Genomic DNA, 20,045 nt, shown 5'->3' with positions numbered 1-20,045 from the left:
ACTTTATTCAGCTAGTGCACTGTGGGAAGAACGGTAGCCAAGGCACTGGCAGATCCTCAGCCATCCAGCAAGAGAGTAGATTAATACATTAAGAAGATTTTTCAGTAACAACCACTGAATATAAAAGGATAATATTCAATTAACCAGAATACCCCATATTTCCCCAGGCAATTACCAGATCATTTTGATCAACATCAGCATGCTTCTAATCTTTCAAAAATGCACTGACTTACTGAATGCAGCTTTCTAGTAGGAATTCCTTTCTGGATCAGGGGCTTTCATTTATTAACACTCAACTGAGAAACAGGGGCTCCTGGTCAACTGCTTACTCCATACCTGGATTTCTCCAAGTGGAGGGTAGATGGTGGGCTGGATCTGGCTGCTCTCAGCTTCCCTCAGTGCTTTCCTCTCTTCAATAATTTCCCAAGACTGGTCAAACAGAAGGTTCACCAGCTTGTTGATCATTCGATAAGGCTGAGGCAAGGAATCCACCTCCTCACCTGGATCCACGAGGACATGATCCTCTTCATCGTCTTTAGGCCAGTCCTTCTCTGTTGGGGGTGGCACCTCCAATGGTCCCTTTCGTGTACCAATGGGGTGCTTTATCTTCCGGGTCTGACTTCCTCTGGGGAATGACATCACAGAAGGTGGCACTGGGAACCTCTGTGAAACTCTGAAAAGCTGATAAGAGAAGTAAACAAAGGAATTCTGGAAAAAAGGAAGCAACGAGAAGATAGCACACCATCCTTTTCTAGCACAATAGCCTATAGAGACTGTTTATTCCACAGACTGGCATTTTCCTTAATTACCAGAGGACTACTACCACATTCTTAGGATATGCTCTTCATATTAGTAAGGACATTAGAGGAGGCAGGTATTTTCCAGGCCAACCCTAGATGATGTGTACTAAGAAGGAAAGAGGAATTTGATACCCTTGTTGATAGGAGGGCAGATGTCTTTCTGTCCCAAATAAAATTCACCCTCTCTCCTACAACTTATGCCTTCTCCTCATTCTCTTTCTCTCTGCAGATGGCTGTGCCCAAGCCAGGTGGGCAGTGAGCCACGACTCTCCTCCCTTTCCTGAGGTGGGAGGATCAGTTGAGCCCTGAAGTTCAAGACCATCCTGGGTAACAAAAGGAGACCTTTCTTCTAAAAAAAAAATTTTTTTTTAATTAGCCAGGCGTGGTGGCATGTGCTTGGAGGATCACTTGAGCCCGAGAGGTCAAGGCTGCAGTGAGCCATGATGGTGTCACTGCACTCCAGCCTGGGTGACAGAGATCCTGTTTCAAACTAATTAATTAAATAAATAAACTAAAATGATATCAAGTGGAAATAGAAATTTACATAAAGAAGTGAAAAACACTGGATACATTAGGCAAATTAAAAGATTTTTCTTATTATTTAAATCTCCTTAAAAGATATTTAAAATGCTTAAACAAAAAATAAAAATGTAGTGTAGGATTAATAACATATGTAAAGAAAAATGTATGACAATAATAGTACAAGGGCTAGGAGGCGAGAAATGGAAGTATACTAATATCACTTGAAGGTAGGCTATGCTAGGTTAAAGATGCATACTCTAAACCCTAAATTAACCACTAAGGAAATAAAGAGTTATAGCCAACAAAAGCAATAAAACACATAAAAATACCCAATTTAAATACTTAATTTAAAAAAGCAAAAAAGAGGAAAAAGGGAACAAGGAACAGACAGGACAAACAGAAAGTAAATAGCAAAACCTAACCATATCAATAATCACATCAAATGTAAACACTCCAGTCAAACCATAGAAGTTGTCAGTATAGATAAGACTCAATATATGCTGTATACAAAAACCCCACTTAAATATTAAGACACAAATAGGCCAAAACTAAAAGGGTGAACAAAGGTATACTATGCTAACACTAATCAGAAGAAAGCTGGAGTGACTACATTAATATCAAACACAGTATATTTCAGAGCAAAGAATATTACCTGTGATAAAGAAGTTCATTTAGTAATGATAAAGGTGGCTGGGTGCGGTGGTTCATGCCTGTAATCCCAGCACTTTGGGAGGCTGAGGCGGGCGGATCACGAGGTCAGGAGATTGAGACCATCCTGGCTAACACAGTGAAACCCCGTCTCTACTAAAATTACAAAAAAAATTAGCTGGGCATGGTGGCGGGCGCCTGTAGTCCCAGCTACTTGGGAGGCTGAGGCAGGAGAATGGCATGAACCCAGGAGGCAGAGCTTGCAGTGAGCCGAGATTGCACCACTGCACTCCAGCCTGGGCAACAGAGCGAGATGCCATCTCAAAATATATATATATATAAAGGTGTCAATTGATCAAGAGGGTATAAAAGTCCTAAATGTTTATGGACCTAATAACAGAGCTTCAAAATACACAAAGCAAAAATGGATAGAATTTTAATGAGAAACAGGAAAATCTACAATTACAGTGAGAGATTTCAATACCCTTTTCTCAATAAATGATAGAACACATAAACAGAAAAATCTGTGAGGATACAGAAAACTTGAATAACGCTATTAAGTAACTTTTTCCAATTGACAGTTACAGAACACTCTACCCAAAACAGCAGATTACAAATTATTTTTAAGTGCACATGAAACATTTACCAAGACAAACCATATTCCAGGCCATAAACCAACTCTTACTAAGTTTAAAAGAACTTAAATAATGCAAAGTATGTTCTCTGACTACAACAGAATTATTTTAGAAATCAATAACAGAAATTTCGATGGTTCAATGTATATAAGACTTCAAAATATTAGGAAACTAACACGCTTCTTAATAACCCACGGATCACTTTTAATAGTTTTAATGCTCCTAGGGTAGATACTCAGGAATCGGATTGCTGGTCATATGGTAAATATATGTTTAATATATTTTGCATACATATTAGAATGGCTAAAATAATAGTGCCAGGTGTGGCAGCTCATGCCTGTAATCCAAGCACTTTGGGAGGCCAAGGTGGGAAGATTGCTTGAGGCCAGGAGTTTGACACCAGTCTAAGCAACACAATGAGACCCCCATCACTACAAGAAATTTTAAAAAACAGCTGGGGTGGGAGTGGTGTGCACCTCAGTCCCAGCTGAGGTAGGAGGATTGCTTGAGCCAGGGAGGTCAAGGCTGTAGTGAGCTGTGATCACGCCACTGCACTCCAGCCTGGGTAACAGAGCGAGACTTTATCTCCCAAAAAACAAACAAACAAACTGACAGTACTAAGCACCGGTGAAGATGCAGAGCAACTGGACTCCCATACATTGCTGTTGAAAATGCAGAACAGTACAGCCACTCTGAAAAAGGATTTGACAGTGTCTTATAAAGTTAAACATATATTTACCATATGACCCAGCAATCCCATTCCTGCTATCCTAGGAGTATTAAAACTAACCTATAATCAGAGCACTTTGGGAGGCCAAGGCAGGCAGATTGCTTGAGCCCCGGAGTTCAAGACCAACCTGGGCAAAACGGCAAAACCTCATCTATACAAAAAATACAAAAATTAGCTGGGTGTGGTGACATGCACCTGTAGTCCTAGCTACTCAGGAGGCTGAGGGGGGAGGATTGCTTTAGCCAGGGAGGTCGAGGCTGCAGTGAGCCATGATCACACCACTGTACTCCAGCCTACGTGACAGAGCAAGGCCCTATCTCAAACAAAAACAACAATAAACACAACCACCACCACCACCACCACCAATGTAAGTTCACACAAAAACCTCTATGCAAATGTTTATGACAGCTCTACTTATAAATGTCAAAAATGGGAAACAATCCAAATGTCCTTCAACAGGTTTATCAATTGATAAACAAACTGTGGTATATCCATATAATAGAATACTACTCAGTAATAAAAAGCAAAAAACTATTGATCCACACAACAACATGGATGAATCTCAAAGACATTATGACGAGTGAAAGAAACCAGTCTCAAAATTTACATGCAGTGCAATTCCATTTATACAGCATTCTCAAAAATGCAAACTGAGTAATGGGGAACAGATCAGCGTTTGTCAAGAGTTATAAGCAGGGAAGGGTGTTATTCAAAAAGGACAGCATGGCTGGGCATGGTGGCTCATGTCTGGAATCTCAGCACTTTGGGGGGCCAAGGCGGGTGGATCACTTGAGGTCAGGAGTTCAAGACCAGCCTGGGCAACATGGCGAAACCCCACCTCTACTAAAAATACAAAAATAAGCTGGGTGTGGTGGTGTGTGCCTGTAATTCCAGCTACTCAGGAGGCTGAGGCACAATAATCGCTTGAACCTGGGAGGCAAAGGTTGCAGTGAGCTGAGATTGTGCCACTGCACTCCAGCCTGGGTGACGGAGTGAGGCTCTGTCTCAAAAAAAAAAAAAAAAAAAAGGACAGCATGAGGGAGTGTTTTGGAGTGATGGAACTATTTCATCAGTGGAAAGAAAAATGTAAAGCTGTCTTTATCTCCAGATGATATGCTTATATAGGAAATCTGATGAAATCCACAAAAACATTTTCTAGAACTAATAAATGAGGAGAGCAAGGTCGTAAGATACAAGTTCAATATACAAAAACTGATTGTATTTCTATGTACTGGCAATAATAAACCAAACATTGAAATAAAAATGCCATTTACAACAGTATCAAAAACATGAAATACTTAGGGATAAATCTGACAAAAGATATATAAAACCTGTATACTGGGCTAGGCAAGGTGGCTTGCACCCGTAATTCTAGCAACTCAGCAGGCTGAGGTGGGAGGATTGCTTTGAGTCCAGGAGTTCAAGGTTGCAGTGAGCTATGATCATGTTGCTGCACTCCAGTTTGGGCAATACAGCAAAACTCCCTCTCTAAAAAACACCCACCCATATACTGAAAACTATAAAATATTGCTGACAGAAATTAAAGAAGACCTAAATAAATGGAGAGTGTGATACCTTATTTATGAGTTGGAAGACTCAATTTTGTTAAAATGTCAATTCTTTTCAAATTCATGTACAAATTCAACACAATCCCTATGATAATCCCAGGTGGCTTTTTTTTCCAGAAATTAAGAAGCTAATTTTACAACTCATAATTGGAGCACTAACACTACCTAATTTCAAGACTTATCACAAAGCTACAATATTCAAGACAGTGTGGTATTGGTATCAAAATAAACAAATAGATCAATGAAACCAAATAGGGAGTCCTAAATTAGATGCAAACATACATGGAGAACTTATTTTTGACACGGGCACAAAGACAATTCAGTGGAAAAAGGATATTCTTTTCAACAAATAATGCTGGAGCAATTAGATATCTATATACGAAAAAAATGAATGCCGATCCATACCTTGCACCATATGCAAAAATTAACTCAAAGTAAAATCATACACCTAAATGTAAAACTGAAAACTATAAAACTTCTGTAAGAAAACTTTGGCAATCTTCACTTAGACAAAGATTTCCTAGACATGACATTAAAGTATAACCTAAAAAGAACAAACTGGTCATTTAAACCTTTTCAAAAATAGACTTGTATTTCTTCAAAACATACTGTTAAGAGAATAAAAGGTAATCCTCAGATGGGGAGAAAATATATGTGCAAGTCACTTATCTGATAAAGTACTTGTGTCCAGAGTATTTTTAAAACTCTCAAAACTCAGTAATAAAAGAAATAACCCAGCCGGGCGCAGTGGCTCACGCCTGTAATCCCAGCACTTTGGGAGGCCGAGGCAGGCAGATCATGAGGTCAGGAGAGCGAGACCATCCTGGCTGACACGGTGAAACCCCGTCTCTACTAAAAATTACAAAAAATTAGCTGGGCGTGGCAGTGGGCGCCTGTAGTCCCAGCTACTCGGGAGGCTGAGGCAGGAGAATGGTGTGAACCCAGTGAGCCGAGATCATGCCACGGCACTCCAGCCTGGGCGACAGAGCGAGACTCTGTCTCAAAAAAAAAAAAAAAAAAAAAAAGAAATAACCCAACAATTGTTAAATATGTGCAAAAGATTTGTACAGATACTTAACCAAAGAAGATACACAGATGGCAGATAGACTCAGAAAAAGATGTTCAGCATCATTAGTCATTTGTGAAATGCAAATTAAAATCATGAGATACCACTACACATATATTAAAATGCCTAAAGTTAAAAAGATAGACCATACAAGTGTTGTTGAAGATGTACAATAAGAATGCTCATACACACTACTGGGAAACCATAATAGCACAACTGGTTTGGAAAACAGTTTGGCAATTTCTTAAAACGCTAATGTGGAGGCCAAAGCAACTCCATCTTGGATGCTAATCCTCCATGTTAACTTCTGATTATCCCCAGTTCCAGAAAAACCTCTAAGATTTCCAGTTTGACTTATTCCTTGTGTAAGAGCACCACTTACTGTAAATATTGCCCTTAGGTCAAAACAACCTTGATACTATCATTCTTGTCATAAATTCTGTCCTTAAGCAATTATCTTACACATTCCTTCTGAAGCACCTTTCTCTATAGTACAGAAACCCTGGGTGTGGTGGATAATGGCAGGGATCCACCATCTTGTCTTGCTTCCTGAGACACAGACATGGCTTCTGTTTGTTTAAATTTTATTTATTTATTAAATGTTTGTTTCTGAGAAACTGGGTATGTCAGACTCTTGCTTTGGCCTCTCAGCCTTCTCGGACTTTTGGGGGTAGGTTTGCATAGGCCCGTCCACTGCAGGACAGTTAAACACACATCCACCATCATATCCAGTCATTCCACTCTTAGGAGTGGTAGAAGGGAACTGAAGACATATGTCCATACAAAGACTTGTACACGAACAGTCATTACAACTTTACTTGTAGGAGCCCCAAAGTGGAAACAACCCAATGTCCACCAATAGGCAAACAGACAAGCTCTCACACATTGTCAGTGGTAATACAAAATAGGATAGCCACTTTGGAAAACAGTTTGGCAGTTTCTTACAAAGTTAAACATACCATATGTTTCAGCAATCACATTCCTGCATATTACACTAGGAAAATTAAAACTTATGTTTCACATCAAAATCTGTACTTAAACATTTATAGCAGCTTTATTTATAATGGCTTCAAATTAGAGACAACACAAATGTACTTCAGTGGGTGAATGGATAATGAATTATAATAGATTCACATTGTGGAATAAAAAATTACAAACTACTGATGTGTACAACATGGATAATCTCAAATGCATTATGCTAAGTAAAATAAATCAGAAAAGAAAATAAAATGCTACATACTATATGATTCAATTTATATGATATTGTGAAAAAGGCAGAATTATAGGTATAAAAAACAGATGAGGCCAGGTGCGGTGGCTCACACCTGTAATCCCAGAACTTTGGGAGCTCGAGGTAGGTGGATCACCTGAGGTCAGGAGTTCCAGACCAGCCTGACCAGCATGGTGAAACACTGTCTCTACTAAAAATATAAAAAATCAGCCATGCGTGGTGGCACATGCCTGTAATCCCAGCTCAGGAGGCTGAGGCAGGAGAATCGCTTGAACCCGGGAGACGAAGGGTGCAGGGAGCCGAGATTGCGCCATTGCACTCCAGCCTGGGCAATAAGAGCAAAACTCTGTCTCAAAAACAAAAACAAAAAACAGATGATATAAATCTGTGTTTAGAAGCACCCTGTGCTCACCTCTATCATCTAACATATCTCTGTGTTGTACTTATCAGTTTACTGTGTTCCTTATTAACCTATTACCGTAGGACTAGAGTTTAGCACAGTGGTTAGTATATGGCCAGCACTCAATAAATTCTTATTGCTTGCAGAATTGCCCTGACCTGGGCCATGTACTTAGAGAAAACTGGCTCTCTTCCAGGCTCTTTCCTCTGCAAAAAATGAGTAACCCATGGGGCCAAGGAGATATGCTCACCCAAAGCCTAGTTTCCCTCTTCTGGAGTCTAGACCATGTTCAGGGTACCAATACCCCTGGAATTTACTGCCCAAATGACACCATGGCCTGCATGAGCCTTTCTCAGCTTTCTCCTGAGGGCAGACCCAGCTGCTAATGTGAGCACTCCTCGATCTGAAAGGTGGCCAAGTCATGGCTGCTTGCAGAGGTATGGGCAGACATTGGGTGTGGCTTGGAGTATCAGGATGGTATGCAAGGCTCCTGGCAGGGAATGTAGGTAGGCACCAGAAACCAGAAAAGAAAGGGAAGTGGGAAAAGACTGGGAGCCATTTCTCCCCACACTGCCATATTCCAGCTGTGTTTCCAGGTATTCTAAGGAGTCTAGGAATTCTGAAAATGAACCTGGACTTCTACATCATTATGAGGGTTTATTTGTCAATGTAGGAAAACAGACTATATTTTACTTAACAATTTTTTACTTGATTTATGACTAAAATATTTAAACATACGGTATGCGGGACTCCATTTGTACTCTTACCCAGGGCCTGCAAATGTTAGGAGCTGGCCTGACCAAGGCAATAAAGATTATGAAAATGTTGACCTTATTTTATTTTTTTGAGACAGAGTCTCGCTCTGTCGCCCAGGCTGGAAAGCAGTGGCACAATCTCAGCTCACTGCCACCTTCGCCTCCTGGGTTCCAGCGATTCTCCTGCCTCAGCCTCCCGAGTAGCTGGGATTACAGGCGCCCGCCACCACACCCCGCTACTTTTTTTGTATTTTTAGTAGAGACGGGGTTTCACCCTGTTGGCCAGGCTGGTCTCGAACTCCTGACCTCAGGTGATCCGCCCACCTCGGCTCCCAAAGTGTTGGGATTACAGGAGTGAGCCACAGCGCCGGCCGACCTTATTTTGTAGTTATAGAGGTTACATTGTATAAAATTACTGCCACGGAGTGGGTAAGGCTCCTTTTCTTCAAGCCGCACAGAACGAATGCTCAGCGGTGCAATTTCATTGCAATCTATTTTTGCTTCACTTTGCTCATAATGAGTCTTTTAGGATTTCCTCAGGTAACAATCTTCTTTCAGTGTTCAATAATCCAAGCAGAAAATTTTCTCACTTCATCCGGCTCCCATGCTAGGTTCACACTATGAATTGGCTTATCTCTGCCCTAATCACTTCCTTCACCAGACATGGAGCTGGTGTAGCTCAAGGGAAAGAGGCACGGCGCTGGGAAACGATTAGCAAGAGCTCAGGGGAGTTCTGAGGCTGGAGAGACCATTCGGCATTTCACCCCGGGTTCCTGAGAACCTAAGATCTGCGGGGAGCCGCGAGGCATCCGGAAACGCCCGAGTATGGGGAGACGGACCCCCTCAGACTTTCCTCTAGGAGACTCTACAGGTAAAGGGGAGTCCTGGGACTCGAGGGGAGCCGCAACCCCTCAGACTTTCCTCTAGGAGACTCTACGGGTAAAGGGGAGTCCTGGGACTCGAGGGGAGCCGCGGCACCCGAAAGTAGGATCAGAAATTTTGCTCACCTGTCCCGGCGGCGTTGCGTCGCCTTGGTAACCACAACTTCCGGCTTAAGCCGGAAGTTCGCGGAGTTGCTCTACAGAAAGTGCGCCCGCCCCCTCTGGGGCGGAGAGACTCAGCCCCTCCCTCTCAGCCGATAACCTGGGACTGACCGTTCCCTGGGGATCCGGCGGGCCCCAGGGACCCACGCCTGAGCCCAGTGCGACTCGTGGCCTTTGGGCTAGGAGCCATGGACGCCTTCACCCGCTTCACCAACCAGACCCAGGGCCGGGACCGACTCTTCAGGTGAGTCAGGTGCCAGCGGCCCCCGCCCGTTCCTCGCTCTAACTCGGTGCTCCGGTGCCTATTCCTCGGCACCCGAGAAAAAAGAGGTGATAGCCTAGTAGATGGAAGGAGGAAGGACGTTGCCAGCTCCTACGGGGGGAGTTTAGTATCCGAGCCCCTCCTCACCCTAAATTCAACGTGAGTGGGCCCAACGCACCCGCGTCCCGTCCTAGCGTCATGCGCGAAAGCTGCCTGGCACCCTAGCCGCCTCGAGACCGTCTACGACGTGACACCGGCTAACAGATCCTCCTCCCCTCTTAACTTTGCTCTCCGGGCACAGAAAGATTGGTTTTCCCCACTCAACATTCTTCCGAGGGATGTCCTTTAAAGAGAAACTTTCGGTTAGTATTTGTGGCTACGGAAGCAAACCACTTGGTGTGGCTTCAAATAGCTCCCTCTTTTTTTTTTTCTTTTGAGACGGAGTCTCGCTCTGTCGCCCAGGCTGGAGTGCAGTGGTGCGGTCTCGGCCCATTGCAACCTCCGCCTCCCGGGCTCAAGCGATTCTCCTGCCTCAGCCTCCTGAGTAGCTGGGATTACAGGCGTGCACTACCACGCCCGGCTACTTTTTGTATTTTTAGTAGAGACGGGGTTTTCGCCATGTTGGCCAGGCTGGTCTCGAACTCCTGACCTCAGGTGATCTGCCCACCTCGGCTTCCCAAAGTGCTGGGATTACATGGGGGAGCCACCGCGCCCGGTCTCAAATACCTCTTGAGATGTTTAAGGAGAGACAGAAGTTCTCTTCCATTATTGCCCAGGCTGTACATTGAGATACTGCATGTGGAATAGTTTTGTAAATTGTAAAACAAAATATAGCGGGGATGAGACCACACCAACTGGACTGGGGGGGAAATACAGTGGGGAGAAGCTCAGAAAGAGCTAACTGCACCTCTAAGGTTCATGCTGTGCTACTGAAAATATTAAACAGGGATTGTGTCTCTTTTTCTTTCGGTTCCATAAGAAACGAAAAGAACTGAGAGATTGTATCTTTAATACAAATACAGTACTAGTTCATGATATTTTAAAGATTTGGTTGATTCTTGCTTAATTAAAAAATAGTTACAGTTGCAGTTTTATTTAACAGCTCTTCATTCTCTTCTGGGTGTGCAAGTGCTGATACAAACAGATCAATTAGAATGGCCCCAATAATGAGGCTTTTGGAAGCCATCTTTATGCCAGCTATTGTTCCCAGTGTTTTGCAACTATGAACTTATATAACCCTCATCACAACCCTATGAGGTAGATACTCTAAATATTCTCCCCATTTCAGATGGAGAAACTGAAGCAGAAGGAGGTTAATAGGTACTACACGGCAGAACTGAGAGATTCACATCCACTCAAATGACTCCAGTGCCCACTTAACTACCAAGCTATACTGGCTTTCTCATTAGCTTGATAGGTTTTTTAAATGGTTGCTTTATATACAAGCTTCATTAAATAGAAATTTCATTAAATAGAAACCTGTAATTCCAGTGTACCTAGAATGTACCCTGCAAGGTTTATCAAGGAAGTTGGTTAAAAAAATAATCATGTAGGCCGGGTGCAGTGGCTCACACCTGTAATCCCAGCACTTTGGGAGGCTGAGGTGGGCGGATCACGAGGTGGGCGGATAACAAAGTCAGGAGATCGAGACCATCCTGGCTAACATGATGAAACCCCATCTCTACTAAAAATACGAAAATTAGCTGGCGTTGTGGTGGGCGCCTGTAGTCCCAGCTACTCGGGAGGCAGAGGCAGGAAAATGGCATGAGCCCGGGAGGCAAAGCTTGCAGTGAGCCAAGATCGCGCCATTGCACTCCAGCCTGTGCGACAGAGCGAGACTCCATCTAAAAAAAAATAAAAACATGAAAAATAATAATCATCATCATTTAGGCCGGGTGCAGTGACTCACACCTGTAATCCCAGCACTTTGGGAGGCCGAGGCGGGCAGATCACGAGGTCAGGAGTTCGGGACCAGCCTGGCCAACATGGTGAAACCCCATCTCTACTAAATATACAAAAATTAGCTGGGCGTGATGGCGCGTGCCTGTAATCCCAGCTACTCAAGAGGCTGAGGCAGGAGAATCGCTTGAACCCGGTAGGCGGAGTTTGCAGTGAGCCAAGAACGCAGCACTACCCTCCAGCCTGGGCAACAGAGCGAGACTCTGTCTTGAAAAATAATAATAATAATAATAATTTAAGATATGTTTATTCCAAAAGATCTGAGATCTCTAGCATTCATTTCCCAACCCCCTTGATGATCTGTATAACCTTTATGACCACAGTGGCATTCATAAAATAATACCTTGCTTTCTGTGCCAATAATGCTCACGCAAACATGGTGAACATTCCTAAAACCTGTCGGACTGTAAGAAGTGTGGCAAGCACCAACCCCACAAAGTGACATAGTACAAGAAGGGCAAGGATTCTCTGTATGCCCAGGGAAAGCAGCATTATGACAGGAAGCAGAGTGGCTGTGGTGGGCAGACTAAGCCGATTTTCCAGAAAAAGGCTAAAACTACCAAGAAGATTGTGCTAAAGCTTGAGTGTGTTGAGCCCAGTGAAGATCTAAGAGAATCCTGGCTATTAAAAGATGCCAGCATTTTGAACTGGGAGGAGATACGAAGAGAAAGGGTCAAGTGATCCAGTTTTAAGTGTCATCTTTTGTTTTATTATGAAGACAATAAAATCTTGAGATTATGTTCCCTTCAAAAATAAATAAATAAAAATAATGTCTTACTGTTGGCCTGATCCTTATTATTAGACCAAAGCTCAGAAAGGCAGAGTCATTGACATGACCAGCCCTATAACCAGGAAGCACACTTAAAAAAGAGAAAGTGATTGTTTATGATCCCAGTCTTCTCTTTTTATTTCATTCCTAGTAATAAGTTCACTATTTTAGAAAATGGAAAATATACCACATTTTTATTGAGAATAATATTTATAGCGTAAAGGGATTCAAATGCACTTACAAGACAGTAGGAACCAGGCACCTACTTTATTAGTAGATTGCCAAATGGATTTGGATGTGTGACTATGTGACGTAAAATTTCTCCTACATTTATATTAGTAAGTCATTGTTATTTGTAAGCATGACAATAATCACCTTATTAAATATATAGTATTATTAAGCAGGATTCTGTCTGTATTTTATGTAAAATACGAATGAGTTTTGAAAGACAACTATGAAAACATATTTATACTAATTTATGTACTGATGTGTATTTGGTCCTTTCATTTATAAAAAATTAAACAATCTTTAAACTGTGGACTTTTCATTTGGTTCTGGTTTGAGTTTGTGTCCTGTCACATAGATGGTAGGTTAAGTACATGGTAGAAAAGTTCATTTTAGAAATCTGAAAATCAGGCCGGGCGCGGTGGCTCACGCTTGTAATCCCAGCACTTTGGGAGGCCGAGGCGGGCGGATCACGAGGTCAGGAGATCGAGACCACGGTGAAACCCCGTCTCTACTAAAAATACAAAAAAAAAATTAGCCGGGCGTGGTGGCGGGCGCCTGTAGTCCCAGCTACTCGGAGAGGCTGAGGCAGGAGAATGGCGTGAACCCGGGAGGCGGAGAGCTTGCAGTGAGCCGAGATCGCGCCACTGCACTCCAGCCTGGGTGAAAGAGCGAGACTCCGTCTCAAAAAAAAAAAAAAAAAAAAAAAAAAAAAAAAAAAAAAAAAAAAAAAAAAATCTGAAAATCAGGCCAGGCACAGTAGCTTATGCCTGTAATCCCAGCACTTTGGGAGGTTGAGGCGGGCAGATCATGAGGTCAGGAGATCGAGACCATCCTGGCCAATGTAGTGAAACCTCATCTCTACTAAAAATACAAAAATTAGCTGGGCATGGTGGCACACACCTGTAATCCCAGCTACTCGGGAGGCTGAGACAGGAGAATCGCTTGAACCCGGGAGGCGGAGGTTGCAGTGGAGCCAAGATCACATCACAGCACTCCAGCCTGGCAACAGAGAGAGACTCGGTCTAAAAAAAAAAAATGAAAGAAAGAAAGAAAGAAATCTACACTGGGGAAGAGAAGGAGTATGGATCTTTGTAGACTTAACATGAGGGAGATTTTTTACAGTTTCTCACTTTGACTATATCCATTTCTCTGTGCCAGCAAAAGGCCTTTTGGAGGCACATTGGCTGCATTATTGCAGAGTTCATTTTCATTACCTTTGTGTTAAATTTCCGTGACATGTTCTACCCTTTGGCTCTCCTGTGGAATGACTGTTGCAGAATTTTGCTTTTGTAAGAGTTGCTACATGAGAAATGGTCTTGGAAATGTTGTCTATAGGCATGTGTTTCTCTTTCCCTTACTTCATGAATTAAGTTTTATTTGGTTTGTAAATCATTCTCCATTTTTTTTTCCATTTCAGAGCCACTCAGTACACATGCATGTTGCTTAGATATTTGTTAGAGCCTAAAGCTGGCAAAGAGAAGGTGGTAATGAAGCTCAAGAAACTGGAGTCCAGTGTGAGCACTGGTCGTAAATGTAAGTACCCTGTTTCTTGAGGGACAGTGGCTCCTGGTTTAGAATCCTCAGCCTCAGACCCTGTAATTCACGGAGTAATTTCTAGGTCATTGATTTCTAGTCAATCAAGTTTATTGGTAAAATTGACCAGTAAGGCTGTCCTCATGGCACAACAGGTTTGAATGTGTTGCTGCAAACCATTCATAAACACCCTCTTATGTTCACATCTGGTGCTACACCTTATCTGTCTGCTTAATCATAACCAGTAAGACAGACAACGTGTTAGTTCACCTTTAGTTCTTAGAATCACAGTATGTTTTAGCAGTCTCTGACATGAGCTTCTGCTCCTGTGAGCCCCTTTGTTCTAAACAAGAGTGGAATAATTATATCCTAGACCACCTGCCTTTTTCCTTTCTTGAGAAGTGCTAGAGGATATATAGGTGGATACATTTTTGTAGACCATGTTTGAGGTAGGTTTCATGCTAAAGGTAAAAAGTGAAATCAATATTTTGTGTTTATTAAATTCACTTTAATAATACATCATACTGGGAAATCCAGTGCTTTTCATAGCTGTTGCCTTTCTGACTCTTTGTTGTTTGATGAAAACCAGATGTTGCTATAGTAGGTTAGCAGGGGCATTAGAATGGAATGTAGAGCATCACATATTGATCAGTTGGTTTTGAGCACCTATGTTATATAGGTACATTCCTGAGCCTTATGGGAGAAGTAAGGTGCTTTAAATAATGATATATAAGATTTAGTGCCAAACTTGTTGGCTGAGGTAGAGGAAAAGAAGGTGTTTTAGAGGACGTGGAACTTGAGGTGAGGCTAGAGAGACGGAAGAAGAGAGTTCCGAAGGGCAGTCTTCTCTAGTAAAGGCTCAGAACTGTTCTGAGCAAACCATTGTGTGGGAGGATCATTGTCAAACTACAAAACTAGTTTGACAGAGAGAAGATTTAAATTGTCAAGCAGAGGGATGGGAAGGGTGGGGTGAGCTTTTCTGGATGGCACTGAAGGCCAAGATTAGAAATTCTATTTAGATTATTTAGAATGTTGGAGCTGAAAGGTCCTTTAGAGGTCACTGGTCTCTAAGTCCAGAAGGGGCTTATCCAGGATCATTCAGCCAGTTAGTACAAGAGCCAGAACTGGAACCCAGAATCTATATACTGAAACAGTCATTATATATACTGTTTTACTATTTTATGTTATTTTTGATAACATAATACCAAACTTTTTTTTTTTTTTTTTTTTTTTTTTTTTTTTGAGATGGAGACTCACTCCGTTGCCCAGGCTGGAGTGCAGTGGTGTGATCTTGGTGCACTGCAACCTCCACTTCCTGGGTTCAAGCAATTCTCCCACTTCAGTCTCCCTAGTAGCTGGGACTACAGGCATGCGCCAATATGCCTGGCTAATTTTTGTTTTGTTTGTTTGTTTGTTTTAGTAGAGACGGGGTTTCACCATGTTGGCCAGGCTGGTCTCAAACTCCTAACCTCAGGTGATCCGTGCACCTTGGCCTCCCAAAGTGCTGGGATTGCAGGCGTAAGCCACCACGCCCAGCCCCTTCTGAGATTGTAAGTTTTCTGAGAGTAGCTACTTCTGAGCGCCTCCTGAGTCTAAGGTATGGTCCTTCAAGGAAAAGTACTTCTTTTGTATCCTCCGTGACGTTTAGTACCATAACTCTTTCTCAGAAGGTGTTCAGTAAGTACCTATTGATTGATGCATCCCTGATGAATTGAATTACATGCTCACATAGGACATGCCATTGCAATGGTTGATTTAATTCAACTAGGAACTCTGTGACAATATTACTAATGGTTCTATCCATTAAATTCTACCATCTGTACCTTATTTTCTTGACAATAGGTAGCCAAAAGGGGTTTGGACCAGAGAAATGGCAAAATGATAATAGTGTTTTTTAAAAAGACAGTCTTTCATCTGGAAAATAAATAAAATGTAAGGCATCAGACTCTCCAAGAGAGTATTGCATCTGGAGTCCATGTTATCATAGTACCTTCCTTCTAAAGAAGTGTAGCTGGTAAATAATCAAATGTAACAGTCCACACTCATGATTGACCTTGCCTGGAGTATGCCATCGGTCAACATTAAGGTGTTAATTACAATGGAATAGGTAAATTTAAAGACTCACTGCATTTTTTGCCTTCCAAGATCATTTTAGGTGTCCTTAATGTACTGTAAAATCTTTCTCTTTTTCTGAACAAAGGCTGAACCTTGAATGACCATCAGTTGTTAAAAAGACCAGTGCTAAGCTGGGCACACTGGCTCATGCCTATAATCCCAGCTACTCGGGAGGCTGAGGTGGGAGGATTGCTTGAGCCCAGGAGGTTGAGGCTGCTGTGAGCTGTGATGGTGCCACTGCACTCCAGCCTGTGTGACAGAGCAAGACCCTGTCTCAACAAAAAACAACGAAAATCTGGCTCCTCACCCTGATACAGGGATTCTATCTTCCCATTGTGTACTAATGAAATAACTGTTCACTATTGTGGGTTCTACTTGCAGGGTTCAGACTAGGCAATGTGGTACATGCTATACAGGCAACTGAGCAGAGCATTCATGCCACTGACCTGGTACCTCGCTTATGCTTAACATTAGCCAACCTGAACCGTGTGATTTATTTCATCTGTGACACCATCCTCTGGGTGAGAAGCGTAGGTCTCACCTCTGGCATCAACAAAGAGAAATGGCGAACAAGGGCTGCCCACCATTACTACTATTCTCTTCTGCTGAGCCTGGTCAGGGATCTGTATGAAATCTCCCTGCAGATGAAACGAGTTACACGTGACAGGGCAAAGAAAGAGAAATCAGCATCCCAGGATCCTCTTGGGTACAGCGTGGCTGATGAGGAAACAGAATGGCTCCAATCCTTTCTACTTCTCTTATTCCGATCTCTGAAGCAGCATCCTCCCTTGCTCCTGGACACAGTGAAGAACCTTTGTGATATCCTGAACCCTTTGGACCAGCTGGGGATCTATAAGTCCAATCCTGGCATCATTGGACTTGGAGGTCTTGTGTCCTCTATAGCAGGCATGATCACTGTGGCATATCCTCAGATGAAGCTGAAGACCCGTTAGGGTGTTTTTAGGCTTGGAACTAGTACCTACTTTAAAAGATGGCCTCTTAGTGGGATAGACATTTGTATAAGTCACAGGCCATGTCGTACTGTGCTTAAGTTCTTGTTCATGTGAGCATTTAACAACCTATGATGTGGGCAGAGATGAGGCCAAGAATGGAGAAGGGAGGAGCATGAAGAGTTGTATGTTTTTGGAGTGCTGGAGTGACTTGTGAATTTCTGAATATTTTCCCTTCATCTGACATTGAACATCTCTTATGTGCATAGTGAGAGCTTAGTATTTGCTGAATGAATAAAAATTGAAAGGAAAAATTTTAAAAAGACCCAATCGCACTGATCATTGAACACTAATATACGATAACTTTAGGGTTATATGGATCATTGGTTTCACATGATTACAGTAGGTGTGGTGCATGGCACTTTCAGACCTAGTAGAGGCTCTGATGTCAGTAGCAGGATGGAGGAGAGCTGGGCTTACAGCCTCTCAACTTGTTGGCCCTTATACCATCACTGCACTCATGTCCTTGCTCTGTCCAGAAGTAGAATCAGAAAAGCATCAGGCACCTTCATGGTATAAATTGTGTCTATGGTTGCAGTGAATAAGCAAAAATCAGAAGCAGACAGGAGGGACTTACAAAAATAGGTACAGGGTCACAATGGGTACCTATATGTAGCCTGTGACAGATAAGAAGCTGACAGTGAGACAAACAAAAAACTGAGGCTAGAGCCTCATTCCTCTGACTCCAAATCCAGTTTTCTCTCCATGCTCTCCCACTGTCTTCAGAATTGAGTAGAAATGTGATCCCCTACTGAATCCTGTTTTTTGCCGCTTACACTCCCATAATTGGGAATCTTCCTTGTCCAGTGGTTTATATTCTTTTCTAGAAAAACTAAAACTGGGTGGAGTGTGGTGGCTCACACCTATAATCCCAGCACTTTGGGAGGCTGAAGCGGAAGGATTGCTTGAGGCCAGGAGTTCAAGACCAGCCTGGGCAATGTAGTGAGACCCCATCTCTACAACAAAGTGTTAAAAAATTAGCCAGGCATGGTGGCGTATGCCTGTAGTCCCAGATACTCTGGAGGCTGAAGCAGGAGGATCACTTGAGCCCAGGAGTTCAAGGCTGCAGTGAGCTTCCACCGCACTCCAGCCTGGGTGATAGAGCAAGACCCTGTGTCTTTAAAAAAAAAATTAAAACAATATTTAGACTTATCAGTTAGATTGTTTTATTTAAGTCCTTCTAACAATTTAGGCAATTCTACATTAATTTTCATCAAAATTTATCCAGTCAAAAAAATTTCATGAATACTCCAGATGTAAGAGGGTCACAATTTTCTATGATAAATCAGACGTCTTATTTGTAGGGTGATTGAGGGAGGTGGAAAGCGCAGGAGGAAGCCAGTGAAGAGGACACTGGAATGCTGAGTCAATGACATTGACTCATGTTCCTATCTGCCATCTTGGATGTGGGTCTTTATATGTGGTTACAGATCCTTTAGTTTGAGGGAGGTGAGGTAGAGAAATAGGATGCCAGCAGGTAGGAGGCCGATGTCAGTCCTCCCAGCAAAGCCGTGTCATTTATCTGAATGGAAATGAGAAAATAAATATGTACTCAATAAGTTACATTTCTCAGAAATGTGATTGAGATTCTCAAAAAATAGACTCAGATTCTTGGCTGTCTGTTTAACCAATCACGATATGGGATCTGAGAAATAAAATTTAGGGAATTTTAAAAGACATGAAAGCTACTAGGTCAGGGCAAATAAAAAGCTTAAGTAATTATTTTTATAGTCCAGATCCTCTACTGTAATAGATTAATTATGTTCAATAAATTTCTAGACAAAATTGACTCGTGTCTGTGAGCATGTTCTGGGAATAGAGAAGAGTTAAACGTAAGGCAATCCAGCAGATAATCCTCAATCAGCCTACACAGTTGGTACAGCGAGCTCTGGGCTAGAAGATCCAGGCTGAGGAGGAGGATGGAGAAAGATTGAGATGTAGAGCCTCTGGGTTGAGAGGGACCTCTGAAATGAACTCATCTAGACTGCTGCCATGGAGAGGGTGCTCTACAGTAGCCCTGTCAATGGCTGGCTGGCTTCTGCCTAGGTAAGTCTGCCTTGAATTCATGGTGGTATGTTATGTTACAGTGGTATCCATCTTGGTGCTTTTGTCCCCTGCAATGGTGAGTGGTGGGGAGTTTGAGAAATACTACCTCTTTTAGAGTTTGTGTAAACCTTAATGGTGTCCTGGTACCTCCCTGTGAATCCTTCTTTGTAACTAATGTTTTCCACCCCAGAGCCTCCACATTCATGAGGGATGCCAAAAATCGAAGAAGTTCTTCATAGATGTACAGCCCAGCACATTCACAACTGAGCATTGTTGCCTGATAATTCATTTATTCAACAATGAATGTTTGAGTGCCATGAATGGTTTTGGGGATCCACTTGTGAGCAAGACGACCTAGGTCCCTGCTCTCACGTGGTGTAGGGGTAGGGAAAGCAGGTAGGTACGGAGAAGGAAAGAAGATAGAACTCTATGCCCTGCAAGCTACTGCTAGAAAACTAACACTTCTGTCTTCCCACGGGACTCTCCTAGGCCCTTTCACCACTTCTCACCTCTAACCCACATTCTGCACTCCCAGCTAAAGCAGCCAAAGGACTATTTGATTTGGCAGAGCTTTCAGGCACAAAGCCCTATACTCCCTCTGGCCCAAAGCCACTACTCTGAAGGCTGAAAACTGCCTTTTGGCTCAGGTTGCTGTCCAGTCACAGCCTCACAGATAATTTGTGCTGAACCTTGAGGTGAGGGCAGAGGCCACTTCTGTAAATACT

At 42.6% G+C, this 20,045-nt stretch overlaps 3 protein-coding genes and 1 pseudogene across 5 annotated transcripts in view; 3 read left to right on the top strand and 1 right to left on the bottom strand.

Annotated features, from left to right (window-relative positions):
* Positions 1-1,082, top strand: part of MESP1 (mesoderm posterior bHLH transcription factor 1) — a 53,258-nt gene extending 52,176 nt beyond the window's left edge. The window contains exon 6 of the transcript XR_004030598.1: positions 1,030-1,082. The gene's annotated coding sequence lies outside the window, so the exon portion shown is untranslated. The remainder of the gene's footprint in view (positions 1-1,029) is intronic.
* The window catches only part of WDR93 (WD repeat domain 93), a 50,850-nt gene extending 41,447 nt beyond the window's left edge, over positions 1-9,403 (bottom strand). Inside the window, exons 1-2 of one of the 2 annotated variants that reach the window (XM_012507156.2) lie at positions 9,363-9,403; positions 337-681 (exon numbers count right to left, since the gene is read on the bottom strand). In XM_012507156.2, the coding sequence (XP_012362610.1) occupies positions 337-639 (303 nt within the window). In that variant the 5' untranslated portion in view covers positions 640-681; positions 9,363-9,403. Of the gene's footprint in view, positions 1-336; positions 1,076-9,362 lie in introns of those variants that run through there. The other variant, XM_030815008.1, reaches the window with a different exon arrangement.
* Positions 9,404-9,435: 32 nt separating this feature from the next.
* On the top strand, positions 9,436-19,059 carry PEX11A (peroxisomal biogenesis factor 11 alpha). 2 transcript variants are annotated; one of them, XM_003268489.4, is made up of 3 exons: positions 9,438-9,642; positions 14,034-14,149; positions 16,646-19,059. In XM_003268489.4, the coding sequence occupies exons 1-3, from the start codon at positions 9,587-9,589 to the stop codon at positions 17,215-17,217; spliced, it is 744 nt and encodes a 247-aa protein (XP_003268537.1). In that variant the 5' UTR covers positions 9,438-9,586; the 3' UTR covers positions 17,218-19,059. The 2 variants fall into 2 exon arrangements, with proteins under 2 accessions (XP_004088397.1, XP_003268537.1); XM_004088349.2 differs by lacking the exon at positions 14,034-14,149 and having other exon boundaries at positions 9,436-9,642.
* Positions 11,996-12,749, top strand: LOC115835537 (annotated as a pseudogene).
* Positions 19,060-20,045: the final 986 nt, after the last annotated feature.

The sequence above is a fragment of the Nomascus leucogenys genome, chromosome 6 (genome assembly GCF_006542625.1).
Source record: "Nomascus leucogenys isolate Asia chromosome 6, Asia_NLE_v1, whole genome shotgun sequence".
In the NCBI taxonomy this organism is placed as follows: Eukaryota; Metazoa; Chordata; class Mammalia; order Primates; family Hylobatidae; genus Nomascus; species Nomascus leucogenys.
The sequence above is the reverse complement of the archived record's forward strand: the minus strand, read 5'-3'. Positions and strand labels throughout refer to the sequence as shown.